Raw genomic sequence first — 18843 nt, 5'->3', positions numbered from 1 at the left:
GTCAATTTGGCACAGATTTGATGTGGAAGTGTCTATTCAGCTAAGCTCTGTTACTGGTTTACAGATTCAAGAATTATTTATAATATGGAGACCATTTAACAAACTGCTGGGTGATTTCTTTATTTTTGCAGATAAAAAAATATATTGGAGTGAAAACTCTGCATCAAATTTCGCTCTTCCGTCTTGAGTTTTTTAACTCACCTTGTGTTTGCTCTGCTTAGTCTATTTTTTGAGTTCACTTTAGTTATTTTCTGAAAGTATTTGGAAACTTTATTAAAGTTTTAAGCTATCGTTAAAACTAACAATAGCTTTCTTAAGACACAAAGCAGTAAGGAAGTTTTGCCACCTTTCTGGTAGAAAACCTGTTATAGGTTGCATAAGACTTGACCCTGGTGTGGAGGTTCATTTTCCAGCAGCAAAACATCCCCAGGTCGGCAGAATAAAAATGCACACCATTTTCTGGGGGCTGCACGGTGGCGCAGTTGGTAGCACTGTTGCCTTGCAGCAAGAAGGTCCTGGGTTCAATTCCCAACCAGGGGTCTTTCTGCATGGAGTTTGCATGTTCTCCCCGTGCATGCGTGGGTTCTCACCGGGTACTCCGGCTTCCTCCCACAGTCCAAAGACATGCCTGTTAGGTTAATTGGTAACTCTAAATTGCCCTTAGGTGTATGAATGAGTGTGTGCATGGTTGTTTGTGTGTTGCCCTGCGATGGACTGGCGACCTGTCCAGGGTGTACCCTGCCTCTTGCCCATAGACTGCTAGAGATAGGCACCAGCTCCCCTGCGACCCACTATGGAATAAGCGGTAGAAAATGACTGACCATTTTCTGAATTTTATTTGTAAAAAAATTATCCTTACAATTCCCAACAACATATCATGTAAAATTCCACTAAAATGCATAGAAGTTGATAGAAGGATGTAACTCCAAAAAATATTGAGATGCCAGGGTTTTTATTAAAAAAACAACAAAAAAATACACTGAGATTGATACGTTTTATGCAAATAGGAGACACGTTTAGAGCTCATCACTGTAAATTCTTCTCCATTTCTGTAGGTAAACGGTTACATCTAAAGCATCTGGTCAGCATGTAAATGTGGGAGCACAAGGCACAGAACTAATCCATGCAGCCATTAGGATTTCAGCAAAGCAAATGACACAATTCATTAAAATGATAGAAAAAAGTTTGGGGAATACACTGAGACGCTACATCTGACATGTAACATGTTGAGCCAAGTAAACAGCAGCATTTATTTCTGCGAGACATTTATTGATTTGTCCACCTAGCTGTCTCAAATTCAAACCAATATCTTTGGTTAAAAACCTAAAGCTATTGTGCTGCTCCTGAGAGCAACACGGCAACAAATAACCTAATCCTTCCAAACAAGCTTTCTATTACTTACTCTGTCAATGGAGCCATTACCAATTTGTATTTGAGGTTTTATCCACTCTGTGCGTTAAGAGTTTGTGCCACTTTGTGCGTATGGGTTTGTCTACAAGAGAAACCTGCGCGGGCCCGGTTCTCGGTGCAGTGTGAGGGAACAGTAAGCACTAAAGTGCCTGTTAAGCAGCATGTGCGGGTGAGAACAGAAGGGACAGCTGTGGTTTTGTTGTGAGGCGAGCTGCCCACTGCAGGGTAACTGCGAAACAGTCGGGGTCTAAAAGGGACCTCGTCCGGCTCCCTGCTGGGCCTCCCTGGCCAAATCTGCTTTAGCGTTTCCCGTCTTTGTTCAGTAACTAAGTGCTTTTTATTTAGTAGAGCGAAACTCCTTTTTGCTCAACTCCGCAGGCGACGTGTGTCATTGTTGAGTTGGTCATCAAAATACTCGCAAACCTTCACAAGCATATGTCACAAACCAAGGTGCTTTTCTAACTGTAGTATAGTGTTTTTTTAAATATATTACTGTGCATGTTCCTGGTCAAAAGGATGGAGGTCACTGATTATTATGGAAGGATTTTGTCCTTCCATAATAAATAAATCCTAAACATATTAAAGTATCAATCATCAGTTATTTCTACATTGTCAGTTTTTTTAAATTGCACTCGAAAATAAATTCACAGACCTAAGTGGACACTAAGACTTAAGACAGGCAATTAACAAAGTATTAGAGTTAAGATCGATCATCTAACATCTTGCTGAGGGAGAATCATTGCCAACGATTTTCCAGTAGCCCAGCATTTGCTGAGAGGCATCACGTTAGCTCCTCCAGTAGAGTGTTTCCAGCTCAGGTCCCAGTCAGGAGCAGAGCTGGCCAAGTCATGGCTCCTTCAGATGTAACAGAGCCCTGTGTTGTGCCTCGGCCAGAGAGTAGAACGGGGTCGGGCTCCTGTTAGGACGAGGTAGACGTCTCCATGGTGGACAGGATTCGCACAACCTCAGCTCTCTGTGTGGCCGAGATGTGCTGGGTCATGTGCACGATAGAGTCCATAGCAACCTCTGGATTGGCTTGTACGAGGCTGGAAGAACAAACGATTTTTGTTCATACAATGTCACTCTAACACATTGAAGACTAGACTGATGCATATAGTCACCTGCGAATCTGCTTAAGGAGGTGATCTCGCCGGATGTACTTGATGTTCTCGTCAACGACAGATCTGGCTCCCTCTTCTTCAGCTAGCTGCCTCTCCAGCCATCCGACCACCTCTTCATTGTTATCCCACAGATATGCCTGAGCGGATCAGATCAAGTGACTTAAAAAAACTTAAAAACGATGAATCACAGTTAACAAGAATAAAACTTTTTTTTTAAAATTATTATTTACTTTTGCATATTCTTTCCAAGACAGTTCAAAGTCAGTCAGATTGGATACTGACGGCCATCAATTTTCAAGTCCTGTGACTAATTGTCAATTGGATTTGGGTCTGGACTTTGACTGGGCCATTCTGAGAAAGGAACCGATTGTAATTCTAGAAGGTGAACCCCCACCCTTAGCTAAAGTTTTTTGCAGCTTCTAATCCATCCATCTTCCCATCATAACTGAGCAGGATCCCTATCCTGACAACTTGATTCAGCCACTACCATGTTTGACATTCAGATTCATGGCTGTGTTTATACAAAGATTAAATTACATACAAGTATGATCTATTTACCAATTAAGTGATTTCTCAAGGCAATTGGTGGTACTGAATTTTATGTAGGGGCACCACTGCAAAAGCGGCTGTTTATAATTGCCACACTTTTCAGGTTCTTATTTAGCAAAAAAAAAAAAAAAAAAAAAAGAAATTCTAATAAAATACAATGAAGTTTAAAAAAAAAAATGGCCCTTAAATGATGGCGAAGTTAAGACAAAGGGCGCAGTGGTGCTAATTTCAGTTAATATATTATATAATGTGTAAAATACATAATCCCTACTGAAGGAAAAATAACAGATATTAACAGGAGAAAAAGGTAAAGGCTTGATGTCTTATTGACTGGTTTGGTCAGATAAATTAGCATTCATAAGTGCAGGCATTTTTGCTCCCAAACAAAGCCAGGCTGCAGGGCTTAGCAGGGCTTTGGGGGGAGGAGGGGCTTAATAGGCTCTTGCTGCTCCTAAGCAGTCCTGCTTGAGGTCCACAAGAACATTTAATGCCCTTATTAATCATTTTTAATCTGTTTGCTTTTAATTAAGAAACAGTGTGTTGCTCTCCTATCTGCACGTGCCAGGGCTGTGATTAATTGTGGCTTAAGACAGGCCGGCAGAACTGGAGTAACGTATGAGCTAACAAGGCCTTTTCTTAAGAGATCTCTGACGCTGAGCTGGCTCCTGTCACCGCAGCAGCTGCTTGTCTGAACCCCAGGCTCGGCCAGGAGGAAAACACATTTCTATAGTTTTTTTTTTTTTTAGGGATGTTTTGTTTTATTGACCAATCTGCTGCGGCTGCGGATCTGGTGATAAGCAGCGGACCATTTGGTCTGATGTTTCCCTTCATCAGGTCTATTAAGGTTACTGTTGTGGCTGACCCGAATGTGAATCACCTGCCTTCCCCTGAGAGTCTCTCACCCTGCAACCTACAGACGATGGACAACTGTCTGATAATGACTAGCTCATTTAAAGTGACGAAATTATCTAAATAAAAATACTCATACAGAATAGATGAAAAACTGTTAACATGGGGCTGTTTCTCTGCCAAGGTTATAGGATGACTTCACTGAATTGAAGAGACAATAGATGGGTCAATGTACCAGAAATTAATGGACCAGCAAATTCTTCTCTTATCCAGAACACTAAAGAAGGGCTGAGGATGGGTATTTCAGCATAAAAATGTCCTCCTTTTACTTTTTTCAACAGTTAAATCCATATCACAATTTTATCCCAATGTCCTTATGCAAACAAACGCCCTTAAAGAAAACCATGGAACAGGGAGTTTAGGTTAAAGGCTTTTTTACCAAATTGTGTCAAAGTTTTGCCAACTTGTGATTGGCACAACTGACATTGAGCCAAGTCAGAAACTGCAGTTTTATTTTAAAAAATGCTCTTGAAACAAAACATTTATTTTATGAAGCAAAAGGAAAATAAGTAAAACAGAAAAACCTGATACATCTATGAAAGATTATAGAACAACAATATAATAATACTACAATCACTCAGATTTAGCAGGTCATCAACATGTTCTAGTCCTTCACAGTCTAAAATTGTCATATCACCCACTCCCACTTCTATAAACAGAAGCACATTAAGACCTAACCAGCCTCCAGGCCTCACTTCTACAGAAATTTCCAAGCATCAACCAAGAAACCAAACAATTGAAAACGTTTCTGTAAAGAGGAGGTTACTCTCTTGGAATGTGGGCGAACCATATGAAAATAGATGTCTTCACCAAGTACTGTCATGTTGTAGCAAATACTTATTTTATTAAAGGACGAGCATAATTATAGCTTGGGTTTTACCTTAACAGTCCCCTCTGCCTCCACAAACCAGCGCCGCAGCATTGCCTCAATCTGTCCGTCTGTCAGCTCACTGTTGGCTGCTTGGATCTTCCTCTTCACTGTGTCCTCCAACAGCAGGCGCCTCAGACGCCAGTAGAAGAACTGACGAGAAGTTTGCCATTCCAGGATATCCTAAGAGGGGAAAAAGGCAAAAGCAGGGCATGTGAATATCAGTGAAAATCTGACTGTTAGCTGCTATGGAAGGTTTTATCAGTTCAGTTTACAATTTGATAAAATGTTCTGTTTTCCATATCTGAGGTGATCTGAAAGACTATTAGATCACTGAACAGTCTAGACTGGAAATAATTGCTAATTCAGTATGACATATGCAGGTCTTGTTTTATTGAGTGTTTTTTTTTCTAAACTTGCAGGAAATATTCTAAATGATTAGAAAAGAAACAAGGACCTCTCTGAGTTGAGTGCTCACAGTGAATCAAAGACTCAGATTTCTCTAGGCAGACTGAGGTAAACATGGAGTCAAGTTCAAATAATAATCTTCTTGGCTGAATACTGTGTGTAATAAAACACCGACAACCATCCATCTGTGAAACACCCTTCCGGTAATGTGAGCGAAGTGAGTGTGTGTGTGGGCGTCTCTGTGCCTGTGTGTGAGAGTTTGGGTGTGAAGGATGGAACTGGGGAGGTGCAGAATGAGATGAGGCCTGCCTCAGGCTGCTCTATAGTAGGTAAGGTGATTGACCAGGGTCATCAGAAGATAATTATGAAGACGAGTCTCGCAGCTTGGTAAGACCAAACATTATTCACTGGACAGGTGCAGCAGCAGCTAGACTGATACAGCCCTCTGGGCTTTTGAGGTGATTCACTTAGTACACGTTCCTATTGAAGCCACACATGAACAAATGAAGGTCTTAGCTCTAACCGTGATGACGCCCTTCTCTTGCATACGGCCGGGGGTGTCATGGAGGTCCGCGAACTGCACAGCCACCTGATGGTAGATGGGCAGTAAGAACTCCTCACGCTCCTTCAGCTTGGTCTCCAGCTCTTTGCGATCAGTGGGGCTCAGTTCTGGAGTTCCTGTTGAGATTTAAACAATACATAAATGTAACCTGAACCGACAATTGTAAGCAAAAAGATCAACATACAAAGAGTCTTTGCTCTTCTGCCCACTCAGGATGGATATTAGGGTTTAGACATAATGAACTCATAGAATGCGCCTTTTCAAAAATATTAATCTGGCTTCTCAAAATAATTAAATGTTTTTTTTCTGACCCTTAAAACTGTTTTGTGATGTTTTGCTTGTAATTTGTGACCAAGTTCGCCATTGATACTCAGTAGCTGCACAAGGTTTGTCTTTTAGATCTGTTGAAAGAATTCAAAAAATGGTCATATATTGATTCTCCATTATAAACTCTTCTCTGTAGTTAAGCCAAAACCTGCTTTTGATTGGCCCATCAGTACCTTGTGATGACTGCTCTCCCAGAGGCTTCTGCGGCAGAGAAGTTATGAAATGTTGGTCGATACAGACATAACTAAACTCTCATGGAAAAAGTTTGTCCATCAAAGAAGCTGAAACCGATCCAGTCAAGAGGCCTGATCAATGTAAACTGCGGTTGCAGGAAGTTTTTGTGTGTTTTTTTTAATTGTATGCTATGTTGAGTTGTCCTGTGAGCATCCAAAAATCAGGTGCCAAAGAGAAAGCCCTAATCCTAGGAATGGCCTCCTGGCTCACCAAGGAGCTGTTTGTTGCTAAAGAGATTTGTCTCACACTGGTAGGCATGTAACCATATGTCTATAGAAACCAGCCCGGTTCACAGAAGAGAGGAGAAACACAGCACGCGTCAGACCAATGTAAGGCATGTGTCACTATCCTGTTGCTGGTCGTCATATATATAAAGCTGAAGGATTATCAAGGTGGCTCTGAAACTCTTTTTTTTTTCTTGTTCCTTTTAATCAACCACTATAGATTAAATTAGGCTTTATAAATAGGAACCAGGCCATTAGAAATACAATCCTAACATCTCAAGAGTCCAATAGATTCTTGATAACTTTTAGATGCAGTCATGACCACTGCGATCTTTTAAAATAGCTGATAACAATTGAATAAATCATTGTTGCCAAATCCAATAAAAGTGAAGTCTGAAGCTAAACAACAAAAACTCTACGGTCAGAAAGCATTCCCAGTGTGTAATCACCTTTCCTTATCTCCTTAGCCCTTTAATATCAATCCAGGCTCCACACGTGAATGAAGCTAAAAATCAACTCTGTCCCACAGCACTTTGTTTTGGAGCTCCCCACAAACCCCTTGCTGATTTCTGTCAATTTCAATCTGTAAGCTCTCCAGCCCTCCAGAAGCCCACCTTTATTCCATCATGTTTTGCTTAAAGCGCCAAACCAGTGCAGCATCGGAGGAAACCAAAATCAATAGCCTGCACAGGGGAGCTAGTGATTGATCCGAGTGGGCTGTGATTGACACATCTCCCGGGGGACTGCAGTGAAGACGACACAATCAACACCAAATAAAGCAGGGCAGAGAAAGCACACATGGTCCCACCTGATGTACGGCTTACTCAGTCAAATGGGGAGAGGGCTACAAGTAAAAAACATCAAGTGTAAAGAACCTAAAATCAGAAATGAGGGGGAGGACTCACCAAGCCTTTCCGCCAAGCCCATGTAGACTGGATCTACTCTTCTCATCGTCTTTACCAGGTCCTTTCTTCTAAACTTGATCTCCACTGTTCCTTCAGGCTCCAACACGCCACCTCTGAAAACGGGACCCAATGAAGTTATTTCCCATCCAGTTCCATTACAACGACAAACGTCTGTATCTTCTATTGGTATTTCATGTGATAAACCAACGTAAAGTAGAGCATATTTGCAAAATTAATTTAAAAATGATACATAGCTGTCAAACTTTTACTTTTCAAATAAAAGATGTGGTCTATATTCAGCTCCATCCATCCTAAAATGAATTTGGATGCTGCCACCACCAAGCAATGAATTCTTGACGTGGTCTATCACATGAAATCCCACTAAATATATTTTCTGTAGACTTCCAAAATGTGAGCAAGTTCAAGATGTATGGATATTTTTGGAAACTCATTTACAATTAATTTGTTTTTGTTTTATGAATTTACCGGCTGTCCCTGTCGGCGTACATCTCCATGTGACGGGGGTTGATGGTGGGATCTATGACCACCCAGGAACCTCCTCTCAGCTCAGCTTGCGGGGGTATATAAACCAAAACAGGCTGCTTGTACTCCCTCAGTCCGTCCACAATATAGGCCCCAAACTTCAACACCTGATCGTACATGTCTAAAAAGAAGTGTTTTAGGTTAGATCACAAAAAAATGTGCCCATAGTCATATTGGATGATGACTAAAGAAGCAGAAATACCTTTCATTCCTCCAGAAAAGCCTCTCCAGTTGGAGAACACTATGAGAGGTAAACCCTCTCGGTTCAGATCCTTAATGGCCTGTGCTGTTTTAAAAGCAGAATCTGGGAACCACACCTGTCCGGCCTGCTGGATGATCTAAATATAGAGTAAAGGAATATACAGCATCAACACCATGATTATTGATTATTATGCTAATACTAACACACAGTGCCTAGCCATGGCATTTAACCCCTGAGCCTTTCCACATTTCAGGTTCTGTACACATTGTTCATGTAAAAATGTTCACAAAAAAAGGCAAGAAAGGGAGGGAGGACAGAAAGAAGGACACAGGCAAAGAAGGAAGGGACGGAGGGAAGGAAGGCTGGGAGGAAGGAAGGAAGGAAGGAATGGACGGAGGGAAGAAGGTCGGAGGGACGAAAAGAAAGGATGGAAAGAACACAGCCTCTAGGCGGTGGAATAGTGAATAAAGTCTGAAAATGCTAATAGTTTTCCATATCTTATTTCTCTGTCCATACTTATCTAGATTTGAAATACAATTAAACCAAATTCTAGACTTTTCTCTTGAGATTACACACACATGGACTTTATTTAATACATAGATAACTTCTAAAGTCAACTGATGACAAGAGTTTTTAGGGGTATCCAAGTAAAGGGGCCTTAATCCAAATGGACAAGACATTATTTGTAAATTCTGAAAACCATGTATCGTTTTCCTTCCACTTCAAACTAATGTGCTACTATAGGCTGGTCATTCTGTTGGATTCTGTGGTTGTTACATGAAAAAAAAAATAGAAAAGGCACTATTCCTTCTCACTCAGAGCGAATCTTACCTTTGCCTCCGAGTCCAAATTGGCTGGATCTGCTGGGATGGACAGCTCTACTGTCCTGGTTTCCACAGCCACAACACCAGTAGGTATTCCTCCGAGCCTGAAAAAAGAAACCAGTTGATGCTCACATCACAAAGAAACTCCTAAAACATTTCAAAAAGCTAATGTGTATGTCAGTTTCTGTAAATGTTAGTGCTAGAACGAACCTGGCTCTGCCCACCACCACACTCTGAGCCCATGGCTGCATGATCTCCATGAAGGAGCCTTGGTCAAAGAAACCACTCTGCCACGAACCCTTTGGAGCTTCAAAAAGGCAGACGTTAGAGTAACTCTGCAATGCAGAAACTTTTGTTTGCACTTTTTGTAAATGGTACACAAAAGGCAGCCAAATAAATTTCTACATGATTCACTCTTATCCCTCCATTTCCTCAACTTGTTTCTGGATTCTGTCTTGCCTCATTTTTTCCTTTTGTGCGCTTAGCAGCAGCCATGATGGATGATTGTACAAGCAGCCTTGCTCAGCGGTTTTTCTGCTTGCACACCTCAAGAAACATTACATTCCCAGCCTGTGAGGTTACCGTTCAATTAGGCTTCGCCACTCCTCACTAACAGAGAAGCTGACAGAGTTCCCACACGGTACCTCCAATTCTCTGTAATTACACCACTGTTTAACCTGCAGATTGAGATGCACTGCACACATTGTGGTGATGACCTTTCCTTTAATTGGTTCTTATTTACTTAATAGCCATTTATCTTTTAATTATTTATTCTAACCTATAACTCTTGGTCTTAAATGATAAATCTGTACGTTTGTTTCAAAAGACACAATCAGGCTGTGACTTTTATCAGTTTCTGAGCATCATTTACAATCAGTAGATCAACATCAAGTAGACATTTGAAGTTTCATTAAAAGTTATCAAAGACATATCTTCAAACTTTACTTTGCTTAGTAAAATTGACAATATCTCTCAGGTGCAACACATTGATTAGTTTTTTTTTTTCACAGACATAAGGCACTTACTTTGGCTGGGTCGTCCTGTAAGCATCCAGCGGGGGTCATAAGGAGTCTTGGTTGGCACAAACTCTATCAGCCGATCTATGGGATCCTTGGCGCTGATGATGGGTACCGGACTGGATTTACACTGAGGAACACAGCTTTTATAAACTCACAGAAAATACCTCTTCAACTTTATATGTGTGAATTGCAGCACAGGTAAACTTGCCTTGGGCATGTAGGACAGCCACTGCAACAAATTAAAGACTCCCTCAAAATCATCACAGACAGTACTGTGGGTCACACCATTGTTGTGCATGATCTGAATTCCACCGAGTTGGTTGTTCGAAGTGTACACCTCTCTTCCAAGCACCTGGAAAATGTCCATAAAACACTACATTTTAATCTGTTCAACCATACATTTACATACGAAATCAGAACCCGCCTAATTGGCCAAGTTGTGTACACAAACAAGGACTCTGACTTCAATTTCAAACGCTAACAGTGTACACTGTATCAATAGAGATAACAAAAAAAAAAGAACAAATATGTACATATGTGTACCCAATAATTATTTTAGTGCTTTACAAAAGGATTTATGCCTTTTTTTTTTTCTCAAATGTTTTCAGTATATGTAAGATATATGTAACTTCACTATTTTATTGAGATTTTAGGTGATGTTCCTACACAAAGTAATGCAAAAGTGAAGTGGAAGGAAAAATTGTTACAAATCCAAATCTGAATAGTGTGCTGTAAATTCTGTTGAGCCCCATTTACTCTGATATCCCTAAATAATACAATGAGCCACCAACTGCCTTTAGAAGTCACAGAATAAGTAGATTCCACCTGTGTGTAGATTGACCTTAGTATAAATGCAGCTGTTCCAGGAAGACCTCAGAGGTTTATTAGAGAACATTAGCAAAACAAAAAAACAAAAAAACGGCACCAAGAAAACCAAGGACCACAACAGAAAGGCCAGAGATAATGCTGTGGAGAATTTTAAAGAAAGATTACGGTAAAAAAAATCCTAAACTCTCAAAATCTCAAGAGCTTTATTAAATCTTTCAAAAATGGAAAGAAAACGAGACAACTGCAAACAAATAACATGGCTGTCTAGCTATTCCAGCATTGCTGGAAGAGCTGCACAGATCCAGAGCTCAGGTGGGGGAATCTCTCAACAAGACCACTACATTTTAATAGTCATGCAGTTCACAAATCTTGCCTTAGAAGCCAAGATTGCAGTTTTCAGGCCAATAGCCGATTACTGATCTTTAAAAAGCCCGACCTGCCGATTCCGATTTTGGCTGGTACCAATTTCCTTCATTACTGACACTGTCAAGTGTCATAAGGTCACAACACACCTTCAATGTTCCAATCTTATGTTGTCAACAGTTGTGAACGGCGCACGTGTAGACGTGACCTGGTGGACTGGACTGTCATTCAGCCCTCTCTCATGGCTGATCAATAAGTGCACCGCTAATAAGAAGTCCAAGTTGTAGTTTGCCACAAGCCATGTATGGAACAACGCAAACATGTTGAAAAAGGTGATGTGCTCAGATGAGACCAAAATTGAAAATTTTGGCCTAAATGCAAAACCTTACAACTATAACCATACAATTATGTGTGTGGAACAGATAACAGTACATTAACCTGAATACACCATCCTCACAGTGTAAAATGTTGGTGGCAGCATCATTCTGTGAGGAAGCTTTTCTTTAGCAGGGGTAGGAAAGCTGGTCAGAGTTGATGGAAAGATGGATGGAGCTAAATACAGGGCAATAGTGGAAGAAAACCAGTTGGAAGCTGCAAAAAAGATCTGACACTTGGGTTCTACTACCAGCAGAACTACAATGCCAAACATAGAGCTGCAATGAGTTAAGTTACATCAAGGCATATTAATGAGTTAAAATGACCAAGTCAAAGTCACAGACCAATCTAATTTGACAGAGAATGAGCTATTTCGCAAAGCAGACATATCCTAAAAGTTTTGCTGCTGTAATTGCAGTTAAAAATGGTTCTACTAGGTATTGGACTCAGAGGGGCTGGGAGAAATGCACACCACACTTTTAAGACTCTTATTTGAATTAAATGTATACAATTATGAATAAAATTCCCTCCACTTTACAATTATTCATAACTTTGAGTAGGTCTATCACATTGAAACAAAATACATTGGCATATGTGGTTGTGATAAAAAAAAATATGAAAAGTTTAAGGGGTGTGAAGTCACTGAATTTCTTTCTGCCCATTTGGAGCAATTGTGTAATAAACATTTCATGATCCTGCTCAGCAACCTCCTCCAAAAGATCTCAAACTGAGTCAAAGGAATATCCAACTTTGACAATACTGATGAGCTTAATGAGATCTGAAACAGATGAAGACATTCCAAAGAACGGCACCTTTGTCAATACAGGTGATAAGCAGCCAGAAAGCGCAGTAGGAACAGGCCAGCGGTCACAGAAGCAGCCCCTGCTTCATCTTCCTCAAGGATTTTCAGAGATGATAAACCCTCTTCACTAATGACAAACCAATTGTGGCCTTTTTGCATGCCATTTGTTGTTGTGAATCATCCAGGTGTAACCAGCAAACAGGAGCAAGTTGGAGGCTTCAAACTTCTTTTTTCTCCACGTCACTCATGTGTTAACTTAAAGCCATAAAGTCTCACTGCCAGCCCACCCTATTTTCATAAGCAGCTCAGAACAGGTGGCTGGGTGCTGACATGGTTCCATAAAAATCAGGTTGGAGCTCAATCCCTACCCTCAGCTTTCACCTTTTCAGCCATCATTTACTTTCTTTATTACCATTAATGGTTATGTATCTGGCTACAAATCTGGGGCACTCTCCTAAAGCTGTCAGGAGAGCCGGCAGCTCCAAGAAACATTACAGTCACCTTGACATACACAAAACCTCTGTGCCCCCGGCCATCGCCTGCTTCATTAAGATTCCGTTGCGGAGAGAAGAGGAGGAGATATTGGATGAGGGACAGAGTGGGAAGACTGGGAGGAAGAAACCGAGAGGCCAACTGGTAGCAACAGCTCGCTGGGGTATTTGTGGTAGTAGTTACTATCCATGCCCCGTGAAAATCGGAGTCTTTTCTAGCAGCTAATGAAATGATGATCTCTGGGTGGCCGCCTGCTGCTCCCTATTAAGTTTCAGTTAATAGCCAAGAATCCACATGATGGATTAGCTGAAAAACATTCCTTACTTTACTCAAAATTGGATATAAGGTAAATATACAGTTCCGTTAAAAATGTATTTACCCCTTACTGATTTTCTCTGGAGTTTTTTTTTTTTGACACTCAAATCTTCCAGATCATGAAACATATTTTAATATCGGACAAAGATAAATGCAAAAAAAAACAGATTTCAATTTAATTTATCAAGAGGCAATATCTATGCAAACCAATCTGGGCCCATATGAAAATACTGCTCCTTTCTGAAAGATAAATTAACTATGAACACATTTTTTGGTTGAATTTCACTAGCAACACCCAGGGCTGATGACTGACCTGCAGAATAAAAAAAATATTTAAATAGAACCTGTCTGACAGCATGAAGTAGATAGAAAGATCTCAAATAATTCTAAGGCTTTCACACTCCAACTCCCTCACTGCAATGATGGTCCAACTTGTTAGTAGGTTTAAGACAACTACTTTTCCACACAAGGCCAGGTTGGGGTGGATAGCTTTTATCAAGAAATAAATGAGATCATCATTTGGAAACTGCTAATCCTATTCAGTCATGTTATCTTTGTCTAATAATAAAGTTTGTTTGATGATCTGAAAAATGTAAATAGATAAAAAACAAAAAGAGGGCAAATACTATTTCACAAAATTGTATACAGAAATACGGCATCTACACTGCAAACATTTTTAAATAACAATCACAGCTCCCACAAATGGAGATAAACAGTGGGGCGATCTAATAACTGAGCTTCCAGGAATATTTGTATGCCATCAATTGGCCATTTGCATGGTTTACCATGTTGCAGCGTGTCATATAATTTGAAATGGAGTCATCTTAATGCACTGACAAGGACAGGGAATGGAAAGCAAGACAGCAGGAAGCAGTGAAGCGTACAGACACACACTCAGACACACACACACATACCCATCAAGTGTGTGCAGAAAAACAATCTGCATCAGCGAAACTTTTCATTTTGATTAAAAACAAATGATATGGGTGTCCTGCACTGCAGCCTCTGGCATGTCACTCTATTTCTATGCAAATACAGCTTCATGGTTCGCTTTCAATTATTCCGCTTTGAGTGGCAGGCAGGCCCATGGCTGCCGTCGGAAAGGGAATCCTTGTAGAACAGAGCAAAGCAGAGAGGAGCGGGCCTGAAAATTGCAGGATCAGCGAGTTGGAACAAACCAAAAAAAAATCAGATCCGAATCATTTTCTCTTTTTTGACATGCATAAACTTCATTCGTCTTCCATTCATGCCGTTCTATAGAATTTATCATATTATTTTATAATAGCAAAACAGGTAAAATAATATTTTTTTAATGACACGCTTTTATTTAATAGCTCAAATTTTAATAGTCAACTAGTAAATCCTTTCAGAGATTTTCTCATTAAAATGCAGATTCATTATTGGTGCTAATTTAAGAGACAGCTCATTTGGTGCTCAAGCTGTTTCGACTAACAAAACAATACGTAAATTGTCTTTGTGCTGTGCTGAAATGCAGCATGTACATTTGAGCTCATTTTACCTTGTTGAGCGCCCCAGCTCCAGTGAGGATAATGTGAGAGTTGTCCACTTGGATGGTTCTCTGTCCAAGCCTCACAAGATAGGCTCCGATGCCTATGGCTCGACACGTGACCTATGAGACAAGCATCTTAACGTATCAAGTACCGTATATTCAAAGTTGCCACAAGCCATCTTTTACAAGGCAAGGCTGTTCATACGGCTTGAACATTTACACATTTTGTCATGTTACAACCCCAAACTTTCATGTTTTTTCTTTGAATTTTGTGTGACAGACCAACACAAAGTAGTGCAAAATAATGAAACAGACTAAAAGGATACATGGTTTTCAATTTCTTACTAAATAAAAATGTAAAAAAATGTGTGAAGTAGATTTGTATTCAGCCCCCCTGAGTCAATACTTTGTAGAATGCTCTTTAGATGCAATTACACCATTGTTTCGTGTGGATGTAGGTTTAATTTCCCTGTCTTGCTGAAAGGTAAACCGTCACCCGGGTCTCAAGTCTTCTAAAGTCTCTACCAGTTTTTCCCCAAAGCATCACACTGCCAGCACCATGTTTCACAGTGGGGGATGGTGTGTTCAGGGTGATGTTCAGCATGTTATTTTACCACCACACATGGCATTTCTTGAAATCCTACGGCTATTTTTCACTGGCTTCTGGACTCTGTTTCATAAATTCTGTGCATAACAAATAGTAGTCCTGCTAATGTGTGGACAGGTTTTAGTAAGATTGATTATTAATTAGATGACTTCTGAAGGCAATTGGTTGCACTGGATTTCATTTAGGTATATCAGAATAAAGGGGGCTGAATGCATGCTACACTTTTCATATTTATATTTCTAAAACATTTGGAATTTCCTTCAAATTTACTATTATGTGCTAGTTTGTGTTTGCTATCGTATAAAATCCCAGGAAAACCCACAAAAGGTTTTTGTTGTAAGCTGACAAAATGCAAAAAAACGTTTTTGAACGGCACCGTGCAACTCAAGCCTTTGCTTTTGAAGTCAGCACCTCATCTTTAAGCTCAATGGTTACACATATGCTTTGCACCCAAATTAGTCTTACCAGATTCATGGTGATGATCTCCTCATAAGCTAGAGAAGATTCTCCAGCAATCATTCCAGATCCTCTCAGATTCTCCACACCCAGCCCCTCCTCCTTTCCGATAATGTCAGTGATCTTGTACCTGCATGACAGGTTAGACAGTTTACATCCAAACCATGTGACCCAGACAGGCTTCGCATGTTCAAATGTTACAGGATTTCAACAGAACGATGCGTACATGACTCTCTCCATAGCAGGTTACGAACTCGTTTCCTTCTAAAAAAGTTTGCAACTACAAAAAAAAAAAAAAAAATTACCTTGATTCTCCTTCATCTTCCACATGTTCACAATGTACCGAGTTAAGAGCAGAGACTTTTTTGTAGTCTTGAGGTGTCAGGTAGAGATACTTGAATCCCTGCAGAAAATATATAGATCATAATAAATTACACCTAAATGACAAAATTTTGTTGATGCAAGAAAACACAATAATATGGCTTTTTGAAATGAAGGTCTGCAATACATATAAAACATATTTTTACATATAACACTAGAAAAGAGCTAAAATTTGTTGTGCCAATGAAAAATTCTGTGACAGGATGAGACATTTCTGGCTGACCTTGTATGGATCAGCTGGATCCTGCCAGGCCACGTGGAACATGTGTCGGATTTCCTCAGCCAGGCCGATGCGGGCGCCGCTGTTGGCTGCGATGTAGATGCGAGGGATGCCGCTCTCCCTCGCCATCTCTGAAGCTCGTAGGAACAGCACATCCTCCTCAGGTCCAAATGAGCCTATCTTGTGAGTGATATCATTACTTATGACTATGATCTCACGTCCTGCTGGATACTCTGTTGTTCGCAGGGTCATTCGCCAAGCCACCATGCCAATCTGGTCAAACAACAGACAATTAAGAATGATAAATAGGGAAAAAAAAAACATTTCATCAGAAAACACTTTACAAATAAAAAATTTAAATGGGTGTGAGGTTCATCTTTTAAAAAGAAATGTCAAAATCAGACCTAACATTTTACATAAACAATACATGATGGCCTTCTTATTTTTTTATTTGGTATAAATGCAAGCATCTGTAAAAGGTCTGACTTTATGGACTATAATCCTGAATTAAGCTTTGCAGGGAAGAAAGTGTTGACAGCAACTCAACAAGACAGCCAAAGTAATAGAGACACCTACAGAGCAAATCATGAATTACATCCTAAAACAAATGTCAAAATATTTGCAGAATAACTTCTGTTTTATGTTGTATATGTTCATCTATGCTGCTTAACTTGCTGACCTCATTTCCTCCCGGCAGCCTGTTCATCTGCACCAGCTGACCCTGTGCATCCAGAACCAGCTCAGTGAAGGTGAGCAGCTCAGAAGGAGGGGGACATTCAGGTAGGTGAGCATAAGCTTGACTAGAGTGCCACAGTTTTTTCAACGCCTAGGAGATGACAAAAAGACAGAAATGAGTGTTATGAAATATGGGATATTTCTAATCAGAATCAAAGCCAAATATTCAAAAAGTGTGTTTCGGTACAATACCTGTCTAAACATTTCTGGAAAATCGTAGACGTATGTGGTGCCCAAAGACTGTGCCTGGAAGCGCTTGGACTGTAACAGGTCCTTGGTCACATACGGTGTATTGATTAGCATCCCATGCAAAGGACCTTGCTTGTCACCATATGCTTGGAACATAATCTGGAAAGACAAATCCTGAAATTAATCTATAAACTGACATGCTGTTGTCTTCAAGTTTGAGATCAAAATGGCAAAAGTAAAAAAAGAAAAATCCTAAATAAATTACGTGTTAATTATGACATATCAAAATGCCACTGACATCAGATTCATAGTTATATTATGATGCAACTACAAGCAGTAATAACTTTTCATCTGCTGAAACAGTAGAGATGCACCTATCAGCAAACTTGCCAATTCTGACTGAAGTATCAACAACATCACTGAAAATCCATAAACACAGTGAAATCAACCAGGTTATGAGACGGAGGTAATCACAAATAAAACCAGACTTAAAAGAAATTACATTATATTTCCTCTACTGTTAAATAAAACGTAAGCGGCTGAATCAAGAAAACATAAAAACATTATTCTTCCTATTCTATTTAACAGCTTTTAAATATTCTAACTTTAAAAAGACTAAAATGTGTATTTTTAATTTTACTGATCTTTGTGATGTGTTTCTACAATAATCAATTAAAAACAAATCGGGGACCTCAGTCATTTAGAGGGAATGAATAAAAAAAGAAAAATACATAAAAATCAATGGACTAAACCCCCCCCCAAAAACAAACAACAAAACAGAAATATTAGGTGATGGTTTAATGTGGACTTAGCTTTCTCTTTTTTACATTAAATTAATGCATGAATCATGGAGATGAAGTGTTGATGACCCAATGAATGGATGAAGAAAATCTTACCTGATCTGCTGCAAGACGCAACATAACACAAAATCAATTGTCCACCAAGTAAAAAGGCACAAAACTATACTGGATCCCTTCCAGATCGTCACAAATCTTAAGAATGCCTTTTTTATCAAATAAAATGTAAAATTCTTTACTCAAAAAGGTTAAAAAGGCAACCTGAAACTTAGGTTCCTAGGATTGTTTTGTACTCCCTTGCCTGAGACTGGACAATAAAAAAAAAAAAAAAAGAGGATGAGATGGAAAATGAATGAGTGCCCCACCTGTCGATCTTTGGGCCCCACCTGTCCCGTTCGGGAGTCGGTGACCTCCTTGTATAGGCTGATATCCAGGTAGTAGCCTGACTCATTAGTTAGGAAGAGGCGGATGGGAATTTGCTTTCCCGTTGGGGTCAGGCGGATGTTGATTTTCAGTTCAGCTTGCAGAACGCGGAGCTTCCACAGACGGCTGCCATAGCGCATCACCATGGACCGCACAGACTCCTCGATCTGATGTGTGTACGGAATAACATTAAGAGTCAAACTCCCTTAGGATAATATGCGCTGGGTATCAGATGTTTTACAAAC

General features: G+C 40.0%; 1 protein-coding gene across 8 annotated transcripts in view; it reads right to left on the bottom strand.

The window, feature by feature from the left end:
* Nucleotides 1-935: 935 nt before the first annotated feature.
* Nucleotides 936-18843, bottom strand: part of acaca (acetyl-CoA carboxylase alpha) — a 42800-nt gene continuing 24892 nt past the window's right edge. For all 8 annotated transcript variants that reach the window (XM_047378890.1, XM_047378892.1, XM_047378888.1 and 5 more), the window contains 18 exons: nt 18541-18765; nt 17382-17537; nt 17134-17280; nt 16458-16727; nt 16159-16256; nt 15863-15983; nt 14800-14910; nt 10314-10457; nt 10112-10232; nt 9297-9393; nt 9094-9190; nt 8263-8398; nt 8004-8181; nt 7518-7630; nt 5789-5943; nt 4870-5040; nt 2532-2668; nt 936-2456 (listed from right to left, as the gene is read on the bottom strand). In XM_047378890.1, the coding sequence (XP_047234846.1) occupies nt 2330-2456; nt 2532-2668; nt 4870-5040; nt 5789-5943; nt 7518-7630; nt 8004-8181; nt 8263-8398; nt 9094-9190; nt 9297-9393; nt 10112-10232; nt 10314-10457; nt 14800-14910; nt 15863-15983; nt 16159-16256; nt 16458-16727; nt 17134-17280; nt 17382-17537; nt 18541-18765 (2604 nt within the window). In that variant the 3' untranslated portion in view covers nt 936-2329. The remainder of the gene's footprint in view (nt 2457-2531; nt 2669-4869; nt 5041-5788; nt 5944-7517; nt 7631-8003; nt 8182-8262; nt 8399-9093; nt 9191-9296; nt 9394-10111; nt 10233-10313; nt 10458-14799; nt 14911-15862; nt 15984-16158; nt 16257-16457; nt 16728-17133; nt 17281-17381; nt 17538-18540; nt 18766-18843) is intronic.

This window comes from Girardinichthys multiradiatus, chromosome 11, assembly GCF_021462225.1.
Source record: "Girardinichthys multiradiatus isolate DD_20200921_A chromosome 11, DD_fGirMul_XY1, whole genome shotgun sequence".
NCBI classification, from domain to species: domain Eukaryota; kingdom Metazoa; phylum Chordata; class Actinopteri; order Cyprinodontiformes; family Goodeidae; genus Girardinichthys; species Girardinichthys multiradiatus.
Note: the sequence above shows the minus strand (reverse complement) of the source record. Positions and strands in the feature narration are given on the sequence as shown.